General features: G+C 38.1%; 1 protein-coding gene across 3 annotated transcripts in view; it reads right to left on the reverse strand.

The window, feature by feature from the left end:
- Positions 1 to 1,896: 1,896 nt before the first annotated feature.
- Positions 1,897 to 24,106, reverse strand: part of SGCD (sarcoglycan delta) — a 564,070-nt gene continuing 541,860 nt past the window's right edge. For all 3 annotated transcript variants that reach the window (XM_043597493.1, XM_043597502.1, XM_043597487.1), the window contains 2 exons: positions 11,763 to 11,886; positions 1,897 to 10,415 (listed from right to left, as the gene is read on the reverse strand). In XM_043597493.1, coding sequence (XP_043453428.1) covers positions 10,242 to 10,415; positions 11,763 to 11,886 — 298 coding nt within the window. In that variant the 3' untranslated portion in view covers positions 1,897 to 10,241. The remainder of the gene's footprint in view (positions 10,416 to 11,762; positions 11,887 to 24,106) is intronic.

Below are 24,106 nucleotides of genomic sequence, written 5' to 3' on the forward strand. Positions count from 1 at the left end.
GTTTGGTATTATTGAGAGTAATTAAAATTTGGCATTCATGAACCAAAATGAACCCATCATTGGACTTAATTGGAGAAGCTAATTCAAACCTGTTGTTCACAATGTACGTCTCTGCACTATGATGCCTGTTCCCCACCTTTGGGTCTTTTAACTCTGACAAAGCAAGTCTGGATTATTAAGTGGGTTACAGAATCTTACATCTTTTTTAAAGGAGTCATGATCAGAGGAAATGTAAAAGTTGCTGATTTATACTTATTTCCCACTTAAAAATTTTTCCTTTCAAAGAAGTAAAGGAATAGAGTTCTTTTTAGTTTCTTGGTTATTTTTTCTGCTTTCCAATTTTGTATCAACATTGATGTCAATTAATTTGACTCATTAGTGTCTTTCCCTCTATTAGTGTTTCTTTTTTTTTTTTTTTTTTTTTTTTTAAATTTTTTTTTTTCAACATTTATTTATTTTTGGGACAGAGAGAGACAGAGCATGAATGGCGGGGGAGCAGAGAGAGAGGGAGACACAGAATCGGAAACAGGCTCCAGGCTCTGAGCCATCAGCCCAGAGCCCGACGCGGGGCTCGAACTCACGGACTGTGAGATCGTGACCTGGCTGAAGTCGGACGCTTAACCGACTGCGCCACCCAGGCGCCCCAGTGTTTCTTTATCATTCTAGAGACACTTCATTTTTGTCCATCAATGCATCAGGTCTCTTGAATGGTGATTTCTCTGATTTAACTCTCTTTGATTTAGATTTTTTTGTGTGTGGTATATTCCCACCTCCCAATACCCCCAGACAAACTATACCCTGCATGGGAATCAAATTTTTATCTTAGCCTTTTACCTTGAGAATTCAATAATACTGCTTTAGTGTCATTTGTAATCAGGAGCTAAATTTGTTGAGATGTAGCCTATCATGAAACATATAGTTGGGAATGGACACCGGTTCTGTCATGTATTGGTTATGTAAAATTTATCTTAGATTTTCTAGATGAGAAAATGACTTATCTACCTTAAAACATATGAGGATCAATTTAAATGTTGTTACTCTTTTATAAAGTTTAAAAATGAATATAAGCATTCTACGGCTCCAGGTTGGAAGGTAAATAAATAAAGCACAGTACAATGTAGAATTATAGGAGAAATCAGAACAAATTCATAGGGGATTTGAGGAAGAATAATGAAGGCCACTGAGACAAGATGATATGGGAATAGGATCCTGAAGGATGATGTCCTGGGGTCGGGTGGTACTAGATGGAAGGGCATTCTAGGTGGATGGTAGTATGTGTGAAAACTCAGCATTGTGGAAGGCCAGGAGACAGGAGATGCTCAACATAGAGGATTGACTGTGGTGGGTAGATTGGAGTGGTTCTGTTGAGATGCCTTCTATCATAAATTGCTTCACTGACGGCCCCATCTAGGGCAGTGATGCTAGGATATTCTTTGGAAGACAATGAAAGGTGATTAGGTCAAGAAGGGGCCCCTGGCTCAAACATGGCTTATTCGTAGGCAGACCAGGAATGCTAAGGTAGTCTGATTAAAAAGATTTTACCTAAAATTGACCAGTCACATTGGATTCAGAAGGGGGTGTAGTATAACATAGCAAAAGGAGCCTATGCAGGACATCAGGGGAGCGGTGGAAGCTGTTTTCCTGACCTGCTTCAAATCCTGGGGACTTCCCAATTCCAGGCCATGTATTACTGTAAAAATAAGCTCTCTTTTATGAGGCAGCCTGTGTGAATCTCTTCTGAGAGCCAAAAGTGGCTTAATCAACATGTCAGGCCACTGATCAAGGAAATGCGGAAGAGAAGTTCATCTGAAAATTTATTTCTGAGGTAGAGTCAATAGGAGTGACTGACTTAACAACTGTGAAAAAGGAAGTCCCTGAAGAAGTGGACAAGGGTGCTTTCCTTCTTACCAATCATTATTTTTATTAATATATTTTACAAGACTGCAGTTGAAATAATATTAAATACAAATTTTTTTATACAGAAAGTGTAATAAAGTTAAAATAGTTCCTTGTAGTTCATAGCATTATTGCAATGCTTACAAAATTTTTGCATAGAGTGTGCAAGGATCGATGTTATTTAAAACAAAACAAAACAAAACTAAACTAAAAGGCTCTTCCTCTTACATCAAACCCAAACCCAGAGAAAAACAAAACAAAGCCCAAAATAACCCAAAGGCTGAACTCAATTGCTTTATGGGAATGGGGTTCCTTTTTCAAAATCTCCAAGCAAGTGGGACTTCTTTGTCCTCTTTTCTGTGAAAAGCACCAGAACCTGGCTTCTCCAGGGGCGTATCTAGCCAGAACAATGATGGATGGTCTCTAACTTTTCCCTTTAAAATATGACCTCCTTAAGAGGTGTGTTTTTCCTTCATGGCCTCAAAGGGAGAAACTTTACTGAGGAGGTAGGTGGTTAATACATAGAAGACTCCAACCCCACCCCTCACCAAAACACTGCATACAAAATAAGCCAATTTTGTGTCTATCCAAAATTCAGGTGTGCCAACTCTTCCCTTTGCTGCTTAAACCTCCCCCCCACCCCTCCTTATCAGGGAACCTAATTTTTGGCTCTGGTGATGTTAGTTCCATGAGACTCATTAAGGGTACCCATTTCTGATTTGCCATTGGGACACATTGATCAGTAAAAGAAAATTACTGAATGACTTACCCTGAAACAGGGCTTTTGACATTTTTGAACTCGTCCCTTTATTAAGGTTTTATGGGGTAAGGTTGAGCCAGAGGGGATTATAGGACTCTGGCTCGTACTGGGTCTGTGTCTGTTGGCAGCAGTGGGAAGTTCTGTCTACAGACACCCAATAGATCAGATATGTGCTGTTGAGAAAGCAAGAAAAGCAGGATGAACCCCAGTCTCTTTGCTGCTGTGTTCTCTCAGCTCTGGGTGGGGGCAGATTGATCATAGGACCTTAATATGGGCATACTGGTTTATAACCTGTTCAGATGGTCCCCGGCTGAGTTAATTCTTCAAAATGATTTTAGGTCTTTTAACTCTTACATATCAAACCCTCGTCCCTTTGCTCAAAAGATGAAAGTGCTCCAAAGCCACCAAGTTGTAAGGGACTTCAGATGTACTCATCTTCTCCTTCAGTAGTTAGAATGCCACCAATCTCATTGCTGAATCTAGGACACCAGTTAAAATGTATAGGTTCAAGGTTAAAGAGAGCCACTGTTCAGACAAGAATTGGCAAATAGGTCCCATTTCCAACTCAGATCAATGGTTGTGATGGCCTGAGTGCTTTGCCAAGAAGAATTCTGCTCACAGGGAGGGGTATGGCCCATTAGTAATGGTTGACAAGGTATGGCATGTGGGTCTCCAGCCATTATTAGAGCCTAAGTGGCCGCCTTGGGTATTGAATGAACAATGCTAACTGAGTTCTTGCTACAATGGCAGAGATTGAGTTCCCTTCTATTTGATTCTTTCCTTAAGTTTTGCCACAAGTAAAGGTCAGGAAGTATGATAATCAAGACCTCATCTAAAATAAGATCTCTGTCTTTTGAAGTGAGGAATAGGAGAAGGAAATGTATGTGTGCAGAAATGCTGACTTGCTTAGCCTATGCCTATAAATCACTAAGTATTACAATTTTCTCTTAACTGTAATGCTGACACCCCAGGCATCTTTCAATCTGTAAGGACAATAAGTCTGACTTAACAAGAATCAAACAGAGAAAACAAAAAAAAAGCTTTTTTTTTGTTCCAGAGTCTATTGTTCAGACAGATCACTTATATTTTCACTGCAGATATCTCTACTTTAGTACTGGATGCTGTCATGGATGAGAGACTATACAGATAAAAGTTTTATAGCCTCATCCACCCAAGAAGGTCTAGTCTAACAGCTGGTAGGAGACACTTCTCAACACCTTGAAAAATAGTTTGACATATTGGTGACTTCATAGCATAGTGGGTTGGAGTTAGACCCACATTCTAGCTCTGCCATTTTCTAACGAGTGGCTTTGGGCAAGTTTCCTAATCTCTTTAAGCCTCAGTTTCCACATCTGTAAATTGGAACTATAATAGAACTTAACTCAAAGGATTGTTTTGAGGATGAAATAAGTGAGTGCATATAAAACACTCAGCATTGTGCCTAACATATAGTGCTTAATGAACATCAGTCAATGAAAATTATTATAACTGGAGAATAGAATCCAACATTTGACATATCTTAGAGAAGGCTTCAGATCCATAAAAGTCACTTCCATTTTATGTTAAATTTTGAGGGTGTGATACTTTTTGGAGAGAAGGTTGAGAACTTTGCTCAGATTCTCAAAAGAATCTATAACCCCCAAATTCAGTATCATCACCAACATCTTCCTCGTTAACAATTATAGTTTTCCTGCCTTAGGACACTCCTTTGCTATACTGTTCCTATGTAACCAAACTTGTCAGCTGGGAATTTCTCACATGATGAAATCTGAGCTAACTCTGACTGTCCCCAAATAACCCAAGTGGAGACGTAGGCTGTGAAGACAATGGCAGACGAGAGACCACTAGGCAAGTCTAGCAGGGGCAGAGTAGATTTTAGGTAAAACAGATGTTTCCTTCTTCATGTTTGTTGTATTTATCTGGCCTCAGCTAGGGCTCAGCAATGAAGCAAAATCCCCTCATTCACTACTGAGGATGTCTACATGCCTAATGAGGCATCTTGGACTACTTTGGCTTCCTATTATGACAGGTGGCTTTAGATTCTAAAAATACTTCTTGCTTACAGCAAGTTTTCCTTTGTTTTATTCTAATTGCAAAATTCATGGACATGGAACTGATATTCACACTTGCTGGGCTGACAGTGAGGAGTAGCAGTTAGCATTACTGTTGACCTTCTGAGACTGTTCAGTAATGGATTTGATGACATCATCAACACTGTTGATGACATCACACTGCCTATTGCATCAAGGGGCCTCACATTCTTGAACTGCTGTCTTTTTTCCCAGGAAGATGCTAATTTTGTACTCTATCAGTATCTGCAACAGTGTGTGTGTGTGTGTGTGTGTGGGGGGTAAAACCAAAGCAAATAACTTCTGTGAGCATGAGTCGCCCCAAACTTGATATTTTTTTCCACACTTGTGCTCTAACAATACTCAAAACAAGGACTTCCCACAAATAATTATTTTTCCTTTGCCATTCAGACCTGCCTTGAGAAATGTCAAGGACTCCATTATGAAGAAAGCTTTTCAGAACCATAGAAATCCCATTGCGTTAGAAAGTGCTAATGTGTGTGGTGTGCTAGTGGAAGCAGCAGGCTTCAGACTGCTTTATCTCCTATCAGTGGGTTTAGCTTTGTGAATGAGAAATTCAGAGGCAACCGTACAATTTTAAATTCAGATTGCCACAAAGAAAGAGATGCATCTGACATTCCAATGCAGTAGTTTTGACTATTTCACTGGAAATATGTTAGAAGGGGGGGAACCTTCCCCTGAGGAGAAAGTGATAAAAGACCAAAAGAGATACATTTTTATCTTTGAGATAAAAAGCCTGTTTTCTAAGGTTGTTTCTTTTATTATAACTTTTTCCCCCACCTGCTACTGGAGCACCATGCAAATGTATCATTCCAGAAACTGCTTCGTTATCCTTTTATGCCTATGATTTCCTAGTGCTGGGGAAAGAGAGCAAATAGTCTTGTTTGTAACTTACTTAAATGAGGTTCTCACCTTTCACAGAGCCTTAAAAAATAAGGATCAGGTGCTTCTATGGATCTGTTTGTCTCTTTGGTCCAAACATCATGCTACCTTTTGCCTAAAATAAACAAAAGCAAGATATTCTCATGGAGCTGCTTCTGTGGAGGGCAGTGTTGCCAATTTAATCCCCTTTTGGTTGAATCCAGATAAAATGCAAAAGGGCTCTTTCTGTGACATTGATTAGGGTCTGATAAATGGTGGTCGATTTCCTTAAAAGAAATCTTTCTGACATGAACATTCATGCTTACAAAGAGTCATTCATTATTGATGCTATTTTAACAATATTGAATATAAGTATGGACTTAGCAATAGGCTATTGACTGAAGGGAGAAATCTCTGGTAGGAACTTGCCTTACTACACAGAGGTAGACATGGTAGAATTCAAAATAGGTCTTTTTTTGCACTCCTGCTACACCAAAGAACACAGACCCAACTCCTTGGAAACAAAATCAAACTGGTATTGATCTGGTTTCCCCCTCAAAACACCTTCATAAAAGACTTTTACTGTATTTTTTTCTTCCCGCATATTTTCAGATGCTGCCTCCAAAATTTCTTATTATTCTTTCAACATTATTTATTATTCAGGCCTGGTGGGGACGTAGGAATGGCAAGCACACTGGAGGTATAAATAACTGAGGTGATGGACATCAACAAGATATGTTAGGTCAAAAGTGTTCTCTGAAGGACCATGGAATGTGCATTTTTCTGGAACAGGTGATGGTGAGCTGGGAACCTATGAAACTGCAGAACAGTCTCTTCAGGAGAAAGATTCTAAATTTAATTACAGGACCTTTGCTTCTCTTCTTGTCTTACACAATGCTGACCAGAGAAAGCACCTCTCTATTAAGGGTTCTAAGACAACTCTTGGAGAATCACAGCTTTCCTTTTGCACTAAGGCTTCCTCTGATTCCATCTTCCCTTTTCTCAAGAATCCTGTGAACTTGGATTTCTAAGACAAGTGGATCACTTTTATACATAGTGTCGGGCTAATCTTTTTTTTCTGTAGGCAAGTATTTATATTTCCAAGCATCCAGGGAAATGTAGGGTTACTCCATGCTTCCTTGGAATTCGTTTTCCTTCCAGGTCTAACACATGGCACAAATGACCTCTATGTCAGGGGTCGGCAAACTTTTTCTGTAAAGATCTAAATTGTATTTTATGCTTTGCAGGCCGTGAAATCTCTGACACAGTTACTTGGCCCTGCTGTCACAGAATGAAATCAGCCACAGACATCAAGGAAATGAATAAATGTGTCTGTGTTACAATAAAACTTTATCTACAAAGACTGGTGATGACCCAGGTTTGGTCTAGGGACCACAATTTGCTGACACCTGTTCTAGAGTTAAACTTTAAGCAATCTTTGGTCTATGTTTTATGGATGTACAATGAAAACCATCCAAAGGAAACTGACCTAAAGTAAGTTAAAGCCAATTCAAGTTTATAAGATCTATCCCTTGGGAAAAAGAACAATTAAAAAGGCTCACACCGAGTTTCCACCTACACAGATGCCACCATAAGGGCTTTTGACAACCTTTGTCATATGTTAGTAGGTTACCACCGAACTTTTATGACTTATTGAACAGATAACAAATATAAATGAGGGCTAAACGTTTGGAGATCACTTTAATTTTTAAAAATCTTCTGAAGAATATTAGCATACTAGAACTTCTAGAATATTGACGATTCATTTGAACTCTTTGTTATACCCCCTGCTCCTTAATATCCTCAAAGATGTGATTGTCTAGAAGGTATTATATATAAAGATGAGAAAGAATCTCAATTTCTAAAATTAAAGTTTATCAGATTTTAATGTAAAAGATTTTTTTTCCAGAATTAAAACTTTTTCTCATGACCATGGACAAATTTTCTAGTTGGAGGAAGTTGGGAGAAAAAAAATAGACACTTAAGAACTTAAAATGCATTTTACCGAATTCTGCAGTCAGAACTGAAATACATGATTTAATCTATGCCAAGTTTCCTGCTTATTACCTGGTATACTGTGGTCACTTAGCACAAATGAAAACCAGAATTTTTTATTATGTCTGTCCCCCACAGGTGCTTCATTTCTATTCTTGGTTTGCTATTATTATTTTTATCCTATTTGTGATCTGATTACCTTTAGGATTAAATTCTGCAAGTGGGATCCCATTACTCTTTTTTTTTTTTTATATTGGCATAAAATTACCAAGGGGCTCATCTTAGACTTTCATATAACGATTAGAACAAACTCAGAGGAAAGAGGTTCAGGGAACCTTCTGTTTTCTTGTCATCCATAGATAGTGTACTTGAGATGGTAAAATACAAAGATGGTCTCTCTGCTTAAAAACACTTAGTCTTAAGGTAATTAGCCATGGAGGGCCTCACAGCTACTACTGTTTATTTGAATGACGGGGCGGGGGATGCTCCTCGGGGCCAAGGGGGGGCTTCTTCTATTTGGCAAAACCCTGTATATAGTACATGCAGATTCTGGCAGTATGATCCTACAGGAAAGAATACCGATGGAGAGCAACTTAACATGTTTTTAGGGTTTTCCTTTTTAGACTCTTAGTGTTGCAAACTAAGTAGTCTTGCCCGTGAACAACTCAATTCCTCTACATGGGATACCGAGGAGTGACTGGAGGGGGTATGGGGTCTGGAAGCCAGCAGGGCTGCTGGTCAAGCTAGGAAACCACCCCTCCCCACCCCCCGCCCCACTCCTAAAGCAACACACAGCTTGCTTTTTACATCCTTTGTATACAAACCTCAGCCTGATGCTTGAGTGTCATCTCAAAAATATCAAACCTCATATTCGTTTCCAAAACTTTCTCTGCTTGTGAAGTAAGAAAAATTAAAACCTTGTTGAAGAAAAAAAAAACACAAATGCCATCCAGGCCTACCAATATGACCTCATTTAGGATTGTGGGGCCGCTGCTTGCCAAATGGCATCCAGGACTGTCTAAGCCAGTTACAACTCCATACGGGCTCCTGAGAGTCCATGTCTGTCAGCCACCTGGTTTGTCTACCAGTTTTTAAGATGCCCACTCATGACTAAACCATTCCCCCTCCAATCGCCCAAAAATAAACTACAGGTAACAACAAGATAAATAGGATGTGCTTCTCCTTGCTGAGTGCATTGACTTAAGGCATAGGCACATTTCTCCCTCTTTGAACAGAGATGGTGTAATCCCCTGTCCCAGCACAAGAGCTGGCCAGGGTGACCCTGGAGCATGACGATGAAGGTGGAGGGATGAGAGGTAGCTGATGGCGGGAACTAGGGAGGTGCCTCCACGTATGGGGGAGTGGTTTCGCTGGGCCGTTGGGGACACGGTGAGTCTGAGAGAGACACTTGACTCAGTTTATATTAATTTCCAGTGGCCATTTCTGGGGGCAGGTATTTTAGATCAGTGATTGCTGGGTCAGTATTCTTGGAGAAAATATAATGGTGGATTTAGGAATATAAATATCCCAACAAAAATATATATAAGGATATTGAAGCTAGAGTTTGTGCGTATCTTTAGAAATAAAAAGGCAAGTCTCCCAATTACCTACCAATCCCAGGAAATATATAAAAATTAATTAGGTTTTCTAGGCTCCTCTTAATTAGGTTTCCATTCCCAAATGGTTTCTCTTGGGGTGGGGGTTCCTTTCTCAAGGATTTTGAGGCTGGAGTCCACTGGATAAAGTCACAAGTGAGGATGAAACAGACTTTGAGCCATTTTTTTCCTTTAAACAGAGACATATCACCCATTTATTCTTTTCCTGTCAGGCCACTGAGTAGCTTCCAGCCGACTGAGGAGCAGCTGTTATCCTATTTTGTGCTGATTTACAACTCCTATTTTGACTGTGGGATAATATGTAATTTTGAAGGAACATAGCAGGAGTTGGGTGGGCAGTTCGAACTTTGCTAAAATTCATCCTCCACATTCATCCAACTACAAAGGCCCCAGTACATTCGGCTGTGAAGGGAGAACACCATTTTGAGTTCCCACAGCCAACTTCTATGGCATGCCCCATCCCTAACTTGAAGAAGGGGAAGTTGGCGAGCCTTACGAAAGCTAAAAACAGAAACGAAGTATCTACTGCAATACAAGGGTCTCAGTGCTTGAGTGTGACTTAGAGATTCCCGCCATCACTGCCTTGTAATGACACTAAAGGGGAAGATGCGTGGCTGCTTAAACATGTAGGTGACTATTCGGTAAGAGTCTGATACACTGTGTGGTTTTGAAGGGTCTGGGGAATATTGGGCCTGAATTAGTGTTTTGATTTTATCATGTAGGTGGTAGGATTGAAATGGAAATGATGGTGGATATCACAGGGTCACCCATGGTTCCTTTTGTACTGAAACCTCATTTTATACAGAGGATATATATATTTATTTATATATATTTATATATATTTATAGCCACCCACACACATACGCATACACCCACGTCCACACCCACACCCACACACACACACACACACACACACAAGGTCTTTGATAGGCTTTCTGTGTTCTAGTAAAAATAGCTGGCAGCCAGTGTCTAAAGCCAAAAATGGCCTTTATGCTGCCAACAAGGTCCACTATGGATGGTCTCTCAAAGGCAGACACTTGTGTTTATCTGACAAGTGGAACCAGTTCCTGCCTGGGACAGGAATAATCTCCCATTGGCGCAGACGCAGATCTCGAAGACCTTCTGCCTCGTTCCTGTAGGCGTGTAGGATCCGTGAGGCAGTCTAGGTAGTTTGATTTTCGCAGCATCTAACTTAATCTAAAGAAAGCGAACAGGAAGGAAAGAGGAGTTAGAAGCTGCCCTTTATTCTCTTGACATTCAGAAACAGTAGATGAAGTTCAACTGCTGTGTTGAGTATTCTAGGCCCTGGGAATTCAGAGACGAACGTGACAGATAAAGTCTCTATCCTCAGGGAAGCATATATTCTACCAAGACAATGTCTCACTGGTCTATATTAGCATTTTACAAAAAGTATATCATGTAGAATATGAAGAGAGTCCTAGAGTGAAATGAATTTGGAAATGCAAGGTTAATAATTTCTTTACTATGGATGGGCCTTCACACCTCAGCTCTGTGTGCATGGGAAGACTGCAAGAATATGCAGTGCTTTCTGGTCTTGAATGACTGTTAAGATTATAATGAATTCCTCCGGAGTCTGAATTCTGAGAGCTATAATCTGCATATGTGATATAGCCACTATTTCTACACGTGTATGATTTGGGGTTTGTGGCTGTTTGAAGAGACCATTTTGATAACTGAATACTTTATCTAACTAGCTCTTTTAAAACAAATATAGCAAATGCCAAACCCATCAAGACGTGGATTGGGTACACAGAAGCAGGTGGGGATGGGAAACCTCTAACTAGATATGAAAAGTGGAATACAGTTTTGATTTAAAAAAAATACAAATTTTTTTCCATCTATTTAAAAACTTTTAAATGGAAAAGTTCACCTATGCACGTGATGGAGACATTTTTAAAAGTTTGCAGTTCAATCTTATTTTCTTGGGGATTTGCCTTACTTTGTCTACACAAACCCAAGTAGCTATTCTATTCACCAAAGTTGGATTATATTGGGTAGAAGAATTAATATCTTCAGTCCTCCAAAGTCTTCTTGCCTAGTCTTACCCTATTTAAGATTTGCCTTGTTCTGATTTGGGATAGCTCTTGGATCACACTCTCCATTCTCAAAGTAGAACCATACAATGTAAACTTTGAAAGTCACTGTGAGTAAATTAAGCTCAGCTTGAGTTAGATGTACATGATATACAGCTTAATCATGACAGCTACCTAAATCTTACTTTCGGGTGATGAGAGAGAGAATTTAGAAATAGCATTCATTTTTATAGCCGTGTGTATAATTCTCTACTTGTAGTACATGCTATTACTTCAGTGCTTACAAACAATGAGCCATAACTCTTCTGTGTTGTGGGTTAAGCTTATAACGGTGCTGTTCAACATATTTGTTCCCGAAACAAAACCTGATTGGCTCCTCTTGTTTGAAAGTGGGATCAACTTCAGTGCCACGGGAGTCTGGGAAAGGTGTGGGAAAGGTTGGCTTGTTTGGAGCTGGATCTCTCTGAATTTGTGTCCTTCTCACACCTACCTCTCCATCTTTGGACTCCAGCCTCAGCTCTGTTCTGCAGGTGGCTTCCATGTTGCCGGCTTCTGCATTTATTTCGACTCCTTTTGGGGCCTCCATCACCAGAGACCGGGTCGGGGACTCCAACCTGAAATACACACAAGATTAACACTAAAAATCCCATTTTGTTGTTTTGTTTTGTTTTGTTTTTGGTAAATTTGAGAGGGAGTTGCTGCTCAGAGCATTGAAACAAAACAGCATTTCTGTATTCGTGCTGGAAATTCTTCTAGCTTTGTTTTACAAACCTGGTCAGGTTTATGACAGAGGACATAACCTACCTGGGCATGGTCTTCATTGCATATGATGAAGATTATAAAGAAGGTGTTCTAGGATCCTGGCTTCATTTTATCTCACACCCAGCTAATTATTGCTTTATTGGCGTAGTTAACCAAGTTCTCACATAACTTTTATTTATTTTTAGAGTAAGGCTATCTCAGGTCTAAACTGAGCTTTCTAAAATTGGTAGATACTCCTTCTACTTTGTCAAAAGCAGCAGCATCAGAGGTTAAAGCAAGAGACCTACCAGTTAGACATGCCTGACTCAAGCCCCGGGGCTGCCAGTAGTAGGTGACTTTCGCAAGACTCTTCTCTCCTCATTTCTTTCTTTTCCAAAATTTCTCAATTTCTCCTTAGTATTCTCATCTATAAAGTGCCTCAAATGGTGCTTGACACATTGGAAATGCAGTGTATGTATTAACTGTTCCTATTACCGCTGCTATTGTTTTTATACCATGGAATCATAAAGAAATCTCCGGCCTTACTCAAATAGTTGTCAAAAGAAGAGCTGAACAGATCCTTGGTTGCTGGGGGAGGGAGAGGGTAAGGAATTTGACTACAAAGGGGCAGAATGGCAAGGAGAGGTTTTTAGTGATAAACTTTTTTTTGTATCTTGATTGTAGCGGTGGTCACATGACACTCCGTGTTTGGGAAAACTCACATAACTGTACCCTCAAAGAGTGGATTTTATTGTATGTAATTAAAAAAGGAGAGAAGGTGAGTCAGCTACGCTTATGTTAATTATTATGACCCAACATGATAATACTCCTTAGAAAGATCTTTGCCTAACTCATTTAACGTGAGAAATATTGACCATCCCCAGAATAGTCTAGATTTTAGTATTATTGCCAAATAGAAATGAATCAAGATCTTCTCTGTTTACCAAGAAAGTACCCCAACTTAGGAAGCACAGACCTCAGCATGGCTCTCAACTGCTCTGATTCAGACCAGTCTCCTGTGTTTTATTCATACGCTCCCAACTTTCAGACACCTGGAACATGTTCACAAGGAACAGCATCCTCTCTGCCAACTGCTGGCTCCCTGTACTGCATCCACCACTCCTTGCAAACCCTCTCGGGTTTCAGCAAGTGGCAGAAAGAATGAGCTGACCAGGGGGGACACCACCATGGAGCAATCCCAAGTCTCATCCCACAGGTGCCAAGAGAGGGCTTTTCTATGCTTCTCAGTCTGGGTTCCTGATGTTTGCTTCTAGGCAGCAGCGTTCTCCACTAATGTTTGTATTTCCCCTGCAGTGACTCAACCAGAGTCCCAAAGAAAAATGACAGGTCTGTAGCACTGGTGAAAGATTGACTTGAGCTTCTGTGGAACTCTCATTTTTCCCTTTGCCATCTCAGCCCTTGTAATGGAAAAAAAAATCCCCCATCCCTCCTGGCTCCTCATAAGTTCTTCCCCAAGTTGGGGCTGAGCCCCCTCTAATTACAATTTACTTCATTTGCACGTGGTTTCTCTCACTTTGCCCTCAATACAAGGAGGGGGGTCTTGACATCAGAGCAATGGGGAGTGACGTCTGTGCAGCGCAGTCTTGCCTAGGACCTTAATCCAACTCCATTCAGCTGCTCCTGTGCTCTTGATACTCTCACTTTTGAAACATAAAGGTGGTTTTGTGCCATTTTCTTTGTTTCTCTCCTGCAAAGTCTGGCTGGCTTACAGTTTATCCTGCATTTTGTAACGTCTTTTCTTGGTACTAATGTTGATACCTTTTACCCTCAGAAAGGCATAAATTTCCCCTCTGGTAATATTTTTGTTCAACTCCAGCTTCCTTCACCCAATTCTCAATGGCACAGCTGTCATCCATCTTCTCCAGGTGACAGTCTCATGCCATCTTCTCTTTCCCCTTCCTTCTTCTTCCCTCCCCCTCTTATTTGACCAGTTAGCCTACAGCTTCTCCCTACTCAGTATACTAATATATCTCTAACCTGGGCTATTTGACTGCCTTGCAAGTTTTGTCTCTCATTCTTCCTTTCTTTCCAGTGTACTTCACAAATGGGTCTACCTCCTGAAGTGCATTTTGAATATGTCACTTCTTGTATCAGTAGGTGATGGGCACCGTGCAAAGTGCTTTATACATATTACCTCATTTAATCCTTCACAAAAACCCTATGATTTCTATATACTCTCTTAGTCTTGATAGTGCACAGAAGGATGCAAAGGTAAGAGACTTGCTCAGGGTTGTACATCTAGTAAAAGGGCATAGGTGAGATTCAAACCCAGGTTTAGTGGAATACCACAGCCAGTATGTTTTCCACTATATCTTACCACTTACAGAAAAATTGGACTTCTTTCTTGTCTATCATATCTTCACACCATTCTTTAAATTTTGTTTATTTGAGAGAGAGAGAGAGAGGGGCAGAGAGAGAGGAGAGAGAGAATTCCGAGCAGGCTCCATAAAGTCAGTGCAGAGCCCGATGTGGGGCTTGAACTCACGAACTGTGAGATAATGACCTGAGTTGAAGTTGAACACTTAATCAACTTAGCCACCAGGTGCCCCTTCACACCATTCTTTGTAAACCACCTCTTCATGGAATTAGCACCTGTATTTCCAAAGCCAGTATCTATAAATAAGAGTGATAGTATTGCATATGGCTCAGTGATACATACTTCCCCGTATGCAATATTTCTCAAAATTTAAATAACTGACATTAGTGACATCAAGTTCAGGACATGGTGAATGTGTTCATATTTGGTATGTAGCATTCAAACAGACTGATCATACAAATAGATAGCTGGGGTAAAAACATTCAAACGGACTGATCATATAAATAGCTGGGGTAAAAACAATTTAACATAGAAAAAAATGTTTAGAGCTAGGAGAACTTGATCAGATGGTGTGCTGGCATTTCAGATGGACATTAGAATTCCCTTTACTCTTGTGCACCTCCTGTGGGCTCTGAGATCAGCAGGTGGGCTCCATGGCCAGAGAAGTAGACTCAGAATGACTGCTATCTTTTTCTCCCTTCTCAGTCTTGAAAGTATCAGGGAGCTGAGAAAGGGCAATACTCTGAAACTGTCTTTTATTGTGAAAAACTACAATAAAGGTAGAAATGGCAATTTCCTGGAAGCAGAGACAAAAAGGTAACTGCATTCTGCTTTGTAGCCTATCTATCTTGATATCTTTTGCTGTTAGGCAGACTTAATAGTTAAGTTCGTTCACATGTTAATCTTTCCCTTGTGATAAAAAGCTCCTACCAGAGAGCCCTGGGAGCCTGCATAGAGCTCTCTGTGATGTCAATTTCTGACACTAGATAACCAGTCACAGCACAGTGGCTAAAATAGCATTGAGGAAGGAAAAACGGGAGGCGGCTCCATTCTGATGGGGGGCATTTGAGGGTCCTGCTGGTTCTTGGAAAGAAATACTGCTTCCATTAGAAGAGAGTGCAACCGTCTTATGGCAGGACTGAACAGACTCAGAACTGAAGAATGGCCAGGCAGGGAGGTCCATGGGCTGGGCCAGGTCCTCAGAAACAAGGGTTCTCAACAGTGGGCATCGGAATCACCTGGAGGGCTTGTTAAAATACAGATTGCTAGGCTCCACCCCCAGAGTTTGGATGCAGTAAGTACTCGTGGCAAGTTGAAGCTGCTGGTTCTGGGATCACACTTTGAGAACCACTGCCCTAAAGCAAAGGTCATAATCTCAGGTGCCCACAAAGACTATGCAGGTGATGTAAATCAGTGACCCATAAGAAAGCTGTGAGGAAAACAGTCTCTGCACAGCAATATAAGGCAAGTGATGAAAATGCTTTCCATAGGAGGTGGCTCCTATTCTAATTTGGCTGGTTACTGATGACCTTTGTAATGTCCTGAGCTGTTTTTTTTTTTTCCTATTCCCACCCATTGCCTTTTCTCAAGAGTAACTACTATTATGAATTATGTGTTGACTATTTTCTTCTCTTTATAGTATTACTACATGTTTGCATCCTTATGCCATTGTGTACCAGTGCATGTGTTTAAACTTGACGCATAAAACAATTCCACTTAGATATTCTTCAGCGACTTCTCCCCCACCTCAACATTATATTCCTGAGGTGCAGCTATGCTATAGCACATAGCTGTGATTTATTCAGTTTCCCCGGTGTCCTCTTAATTTGTCCATCCCTCTGTTGGACATTTGGGTTGCTTCTAGGTTTTTGTCTATCAACAGTACATCTCAGCACATTCTGTATGCAGCTCCTGGTACACGTGTGTAATTTTCTTGAGGACACATATGTGAAGAGTGGAATTGCTAGCTTCTGGACGATGCATAATTACAGCTTTTGTAGATACTAGTAGCTCATAGTAGTGTAGTGTGTACAGGTCCCACCAGTACTATACGGAGTTCTGGTTCTTCTCTCTTGCCAGCATTTGATAATGTTTTAGTATGACACGAGTGTGAAATGGGATGCTATTGTCTTTCAAGTTTGCATTGCCCAGATTCAGACTGGAGTTAAGCATCTTTTCATTTGTTTGGAAGCCATTTGGGATTCTCCTTCAGTGAAATGTCTTTTGTCTATTTTAATTGTTTGTATTGTTATTTTGTGTGTGAATTGTAGCCATACTTCATATTATGAAAAAGAAGTATTTAGCAGTTTGATGTATTTACAATTTCTTTTCGAGTCTGTGGTTTTTGTCTTTTCACTCTGTGCTTAGCATGTTTTCAAGAATGGGTTTTATATTTTATATTTTAATAGCGACAAATTTATGGTCTTTTCCTCTAGGGCTTGTGCTATGTCTTATTTGAGCAATCCTTCCCTACACTGAGGTCATAAAGATCTAATATACTGTTTTCAAAACTTTCAAGCTTTGCTTTTTCATGAAGTTTCTAATTCATCAGTATAACCTTTGGTGTATGGTCTGAGGTTGGGGTCCAAACAGATGTATATCATGATCTTATCATATATTGAAAAGCCCATATTTAGCTTTGCCATATGGCATTGCTAGAGAAGTGGACTCAGAATATACCTATGGGTCTCTTTGGGGACTTTCTAGTCTGTTTCACTATTATTTGTCTACTCCTGTGACAATAATCAATTATTTTAGCTTATTTATTATACTTTTAAAAGTCTGTATATTTCACAAGGCAAGTCCTCTTACCTTGGTCTTCAAGGTCTTATGTTCATTCTATTGCCATTGCATCTGTCTCTATTTAGTTATGTTTTCTTTGGTGTATTTCAATAAAGTTTTACAATTCTCTCTATGTGGGATTAGTATACTTTTGTGGCTATTGAAAATGGTATTTTTATAAAGTATATCTCTTATCCCTATTCCTCTCTCCTGTTGTACTGATATCCAATATTTTTTGTGTGCTGATCTTATAATCAATACCTATGTTATTTTTCATTTTTTGTGCACAGGTTGTTCTAAGTTTTTTTTTGTTTGTTTGTAGGCACTTAATTTATAAGAGTTTTATATCTTTCTATTTCCTAAGCCATTTCTTTTTCTTTTCATGTTGTACTTACTGTGTAAGACTATCTCATATAGTGTTGACCAGAAGTCAAGAAATGGCAATCTTCCTTTTCCCTAACTTTAAAGGGAAAAACTTTCAACAATCTACTAGTATGATATTTTGTTCTCAGCATTTTTAAAAATAATACTTTTTATCAAGATATGAGAGTTCCTTTCTAGTCTTATTTTGTTAGTAGTTTCTGTCATACATTAATATGAATTTTTATCAAGTACTATTTCTCTTTAATATATTAATGTGGTGAATTATGTTAATTTTCTGATAATAACTCATTTCTATTTTTTTTGGCCTTAACCCAACATTGTCATTACAGAGTATCTTTTTTTTTTTTTTTTTTTTTTTTTTTTTACTTCTGAAACTATTTGTTAATATTTTTTTTAGGATTTTGTACCTGTGTCAGCTCATAAGTGAGTTTATCCTATAGTTTTTTTTTCAGGTTCCATCACTTTTCTATATTCTGGATTTCTTATGAAAAATTAGACTGATTTGTATCTGGCCTATTTAAACTCATTTAAAGGACAACCCTCCTTTGGGCACAGAAAGAAATTTTTATTAAAATATTTACAGGATTAGCTAGGTTTTGTGTTTTTTGGCAGGTTGGGTTTTGGTAAGTTATATTTTTTCTTGGTATTTTTCCATTTCATATAAAGATTTAAATTTGTTGGCAGAGCTTTTCATAATGTCTTCAAATACCCTTGGATTTGTAGTTTTGTAATTTGGGGTCTCAAATATTTTTTTTCACATCTTTCCCCCTTGAACAGTATTGCCAATTATTCTTTTCAAAGAACTAACTTTGGGTTTCTCTATCTTTATTTTATTTTATTTTATTTATTTATTTTTCAACGTTTATTTATTTTTGGGACAGAGAGAGACAGAGCATGAACGGGGGAGGGGCAGAGAGAGAGGGAGACACAGAATCGGAAACAGGCTCCAGGCTCTGAGCCATCAGCCCAGAGCCTGACGCCGGGCTCGAACTCACGGACCGCGAGATTGTGACCTGGCTGAAGTCGGACGCTTAACTGACTGCGCCACCCAGGCGCCCCGATCTTACTTTATTTTAAAGTTTGAGAGAGAGAGTGCGAGCCTGCATATGACGGGGGGAGGGGCAGAGAGGGAGAATGAAAATCCCAAGCGGGCTCCATGTTGTCAGTGCAGAGTACGATGCGGGACTTGAACCCATGAACCGTGAGATCATGACCTGAGCCGAAATCAAGAGTTGGACACCCAACCTACTGAACCACTCAGATGTCCATCTTATTTTTCAAATTTGTTCCTATTTCTTGAATTTCTTCTTCTTTTGTTCTAGATAAATAAGGATAAATCTGCAGTTGTTCTAAGTTCTGAAATACGTTGCCTTCCCTAATTTTTAATATATGAATTTAAGGTTATGCACTTTTTGGGGGGCAGTGTCCCTGTGGAGTATTTATAATATGGGTGCAAATATATTTTTTTAAAATTTTAGTACAATTTTTGCTGTTGTTTATGAGTTTTATAGAGTATTGTCCTTAATTTCTAAGCATGTAAGATTTTCTAGACTGTATTTTTAGTATGTATTTTCTTGATTGGTTTTGAACTGATAATCTTATAATAGAAAATATTTTATTTATAAAATCAAGTCTTTAAAAATCAAGATTAGGTTTTTGGCCTAGTATGTGTCAATTTTTACAAATATTCATGCCTGTTTGAAAAGACTGTGTTATTGCAATTGTTGGTGCTATCTTCTATATGTGGTTATTAATTCCATATATATAAGATATATATGTGTGTATATATATATATATATATGTATTTAAAAAGAACAGTTAAACACACACACACATACTTGTTAGGTCAGTTACTAAAAGAATTATGTTGTTAAATACATTCCAGCATAGAACTGTTATGTCTTTTCTTCTTATATTGTGTAGTGGTCCTCTTTATTTCTTAAAATGTTTTTTTGCCTTAAAATTAATTTTGCCTATTAGTATAGTTGTTCTCACTCTATTTATATTAGTTTCTGTCTTGGACACATTTTTTTCATACTTTTAAATACCAACTATTCTGTATGGTTATGTTTTAGATTTTCTCATGTAACTGGATTATTTTTTCTTTCTGATGATTTTTTATTGAAATCTACATACAGTGAAATGCACAGATCTTTTTATTTTATTGACAAACATATATATTGAAGGTGTACAATGTGACCTTTTGGAGAGGGTCATGTGCTTTTTTCCTTAACTGAAGCATAGTTTACACATGTTAACATTTTTCAGGTGTACAACGTAGTGATTCAAAGACTATATGTTATGTTATACTCACCACAATGCAGCTACCATCTGTCACCATAGAACACTCTTATCCATTCCATAACTATTGGAGTCTGTATCTCCTCTCCATGACCTATTTTGCTACCCCCCACTACTCCTTTACTCTCTGGCAGCCATTAGTTTGTTCTCTGTATTTATGGGTCTGATTTTGTTTTTTGTTTGTTTATTCGTTTGTTTTTTAGATTCCTCATATAACTGAAATCACATGGTATTTGTCTTTCTCTGACTTATTTCACTTGGCATAATACCCTCTAGGTCCATTCATGTCAGAAATGGCAAGATCTCATCCTTTTTTGTGGCTGAGTAATATTCCATTTGTGTGTGTGTGTGTGTGTGTGTGTGTGTGTGTGTGTGTGTGTGTGTGTGACATCATCTTTATCCTTTCATCTATGGATGGACACTTTGGTTGCTTCTATATCTTGACTATGTAAACAATGCTGCAGTAAACATGGAGGCATATTTTCAAATTAGCATTTTCATTTTCTTTGCATAAATAACCAGAGTGGAATTACTGAATTGTATGGTATTTCTATTTTTAATTTTTTGAGGAATCTCCACACTGTTTTCCACAGTGGCTGCACCAATTTACATTCTCACCAACAGTGCCTAAGGGTTCCTTTTTCTCCACATCCTTGCCAACATTTGTTATTTCTTGTCTTTTTGATTCTAGCCATTCTGATAGGTGTATGGTGGTATCTCATTGTGGTTTTGATTTGCATTTCCCTGATGATTAGTGATGTTGAGCATTTCTCACATGACTGTTGACCATCTGTATGTCTTCTTTAAAATAATATTTATTATTCAGGTCCTCTGTCCATTTTTTAAATTGGGTTATTTGTGGGGCTTTTGGTATTGAATTGTATCAGTTATTTATATATTTTAGATATTAACCCCTTGTCAGAAATAACATTTGAAAATGATCTTATCCCACCCAATAAGTTGCCTTTTAATTTTGTTCATGGTTTCCTTTTCTGGGCAAAACTTTTTAGTTTGACATAGTTCCAACAGTTTATTTTTGCTTTTTGCCTGAGGAGACATAGCTAGAAAAAAAAATGTTGCTAAGGCTGGTATCAAGGAAATAGTGTCTGTTTTCTTCTAGGATTTTTATGGTCATGTCTCACACTTAGTTCTTTAATCTATTTTGAGTTTATTTTTGTGTATGGTGTAAGAAAGTGGTCCAGTTCATTATTTTGCACAAAGCTGTCCAATTTTTATCAGCACCATTTATTGAGGAAACTGTCTTTTCCCCATAATATATTCTTGACTCCTTTGTAGTATATTAATTCACCATGCAAATATGGGTTTATTTCTTGGCTCTATGTTCCATTGATCTCTGTGTCTATTTTCGTGCCAGTGCCACACTGTTTTGCATACTACAGCTTTGTAATATATCTTGAAGTCTGGGATTGTGATACCTCCATCTCCATTCATTTTTCTCAATATTGATTTGGCTGTTTGGGCTTTTTCGTGCTTCCATACAAATTTTAGGATTATTTCTTCTAGTCTTGTGAAAAATGCTATTGGTATTTTGATAGGGATTGTATCAAATCTGTAGGTTTCTTGGGGCAGTATGGACATTTTAACAATATTAATTCTTCCAATTCATGAGCATAGTATGTCTTTATATTTGTGTCATGTTCAATTTCTTTCATCAGTGCTCTATAGTTTTTACAGTACAGGTGTTTCACTTTCTTGGTTAAGTTGATTCCTATATATTTTATTTTTTTGGTACAATTATAAATGGAATTGTTTTCTTAATTTCTCTTATACTTTCAGGGTATAGAAATGCAGTGGATTTCTGTATATTAATTTTGTATCCTGAAACTTTCCTGAATTCATTTATTGTTTCTAGTAGTTTTTTGGTGGGTCTCATGTCATCTGGAAAGAATGCTTTTTTTTTGCCAATATGAATGACTTTTATTTCCTCTTCTTATCTGACTGCTATGGCTAAAACTTCCAGTACTATGTTCAGTAAAAGTGGTGAGAATGGATAGCCACGTTTTGTTCCTGATCTTATAGAGGAAACATTCTCAGTTTTTCACCATTGAGGATGATATTAGCTGTGGGTTTTTAATATATGGCTTTTATTATAATGAGATACATTCCTTCTAAACCCACTTCACTGAGATTTTTATAATGAACATACAATTTTGTCAAACATTTTTCCCCATCTATTGGGATAAGATGATTTTTATTCTTTTTGTTGATGTGGTATATCACATTGATTGATTTGAGAATACTGAACCATCCTTGCATCCCCAGAATAAATCTCGCTAGATTGTGGAGAATAATCTTTTTGAGGTACTGTTGAATGTGGTGTGCCAATAATTTGTTCAGGAGTTTTGCATCTATGTTCATTAGGGATATTGGCCTGTAGTTTTCTTTTTTGGAAGTGTCTTTGTCTAGTTTTGGTATCCAGGGTATTTTCAGCCTTGTGAAATGTATTGGGAAGCTTTCTTTCCTCTTCTATTTTTTGAAATAGTTTGAGGAGAATGGGTATTAACTTTTCCTTAAATGTTTCATAGAATTCACCTTGTGAATCCATCTAGCCTGAACTTTTATTTCTTGGGAGTTTTTTTGATTATTGATTCAATTTTGTTTTGTTCAGATTTTCTATTTCTTTCTGATTCAGCTTTGGAAGATTGTATTTTTCTAGCGATTTATCCATTTTTTCCAGGTTGTTCAATTTGTCGGCATATAATTTTTCATAGTAGTTTCATAATCCTGTGTATTTCTGTGGTGTTGGTTGTTTCTGCTCCATTTCTTATTTCATTTGTGCCCTCTCTTTTTTTCTTGATGAGTTTGGGTAAAGGATTATCAATTTTACCTTTTCAAAGAACCAGCTCTTGGTTTCATAGATCTTATTCTATTGGGATTTTTTTAGTCTTTATTTCATTTATTATTGCTTTCATTTTTGTTATTTCCTCCCTTCTCTAAACCTTGAGCTTTGTTTTTTTCTAATTCCTTTAAGAGTAGGGTTATATTGTTTATTTGAGACTTTTATTATTTCTTGATAGCCTTTAATCACTGTAAATTCCCCTCTTAGAACTTTTTTCACTGTGTCCTAAAGATTTTGGAGCATTGTGTTTTCATTTTCATTTGTCTCCCTGTATTTTTTGATTTCCTCTTTGATTTTTTCATTGGTCACTGGCTGTTTGGTAGCATGTTGTTTAGTCTCCACATATTTGTGGTTTTTTTTCCCAGATTTCTTTTGTTTTGTTTTGTTATTGTGATTGATTTCTAGTTTTATACTGTTGTGGCCAGGAAAGATGCCTGCTATGATTTCAGTTTTCTTAAATTTTTGGAGACTTGTTTTGTGGTCTAACATGTGATCTATCCTGGAGAATGTTCCATGTGCACTTGAAAAAAAATGTGTATTGTGTTGTTTTGTATATATCTGTTATATATGATGGGATGGGATGTTCTGTATATATCCATTAAGTCTGTCTAGTCTATTTGTCATTCAAAGATAGTATTTCCTTCTTGATTTTCTGTCTAGATGATTTACCCAGTGACAGTCCCCTACTATTATTATATTATTGTCAATTTCTCCCTTTATGTCTCTGAAAATTTTTTTATGTATTTAGGTGTTCCTATGTTGGGTGCCTAGATATATACAACTGTTTTATCCTCTTGTTGAATTGACCCCTTTATAATTATGTAATGCCATTCTTTGTCTTTAGTTGGAGTCTTTGTTTTAAAGTCTATTTTGTCTTATATAAGTAGTGCTACCTTGGCTTTTTTTAACCTCAATTTGCATGCAATATATTTTTTCATCCTTTCACTTATAGTCTGAATGTGCTGTTAGGTTTGAAGTGTTCTACACAAGTACACCATGACAAAAGCAATGAGATGTCACTTACGATATTAGTTTAAAAAAGGCTAAGACTTACATATTGGGTTAGTGCTCTCATTTCCTCACTCTGCGGTATGCCATCTGCTATCTTGAGAGCTGTCCTATGGAGATATCTAAGAAACTGAGGAAGCCCATTAGCCCATGAGGAATCAAGACCCTCAATCCAACAGTCTACAGGAAAATTAATCTTGCCAACAATGACAGGAGTGTTTTTGGAAATAGATCCTCCCCAAACCAAGCATTTGAAAAGACACAGCCTTGACCAACAGCTTAACTGCAGCCTCACAACTGATCTTGAGTTAGAGGCATCACTACATTGCAATCAGATTTCTGACCCACAGAAACAGTGAGATAACGTCTATTGCTTTAAGTTTTTAAGCTTTAGGGTAATGTGCCATATAGCAGAATAATA

The sequence above is a fragment of the Prionailurus bengalensis genome, chromosome A1 (genome assembly GCF_016509475.1).
Source record: "Prionailurus bengalensis isolate Pbe53 chromosome A1, Fcat_Pben_1.1_paternal_pri, whole genome shotgun sequence".
NCBI lineage: Eukaryota > Metazoa > Chordata > Mammalia > Carnivora > Felidae > Prionailurus > Prionailurus bengalensis.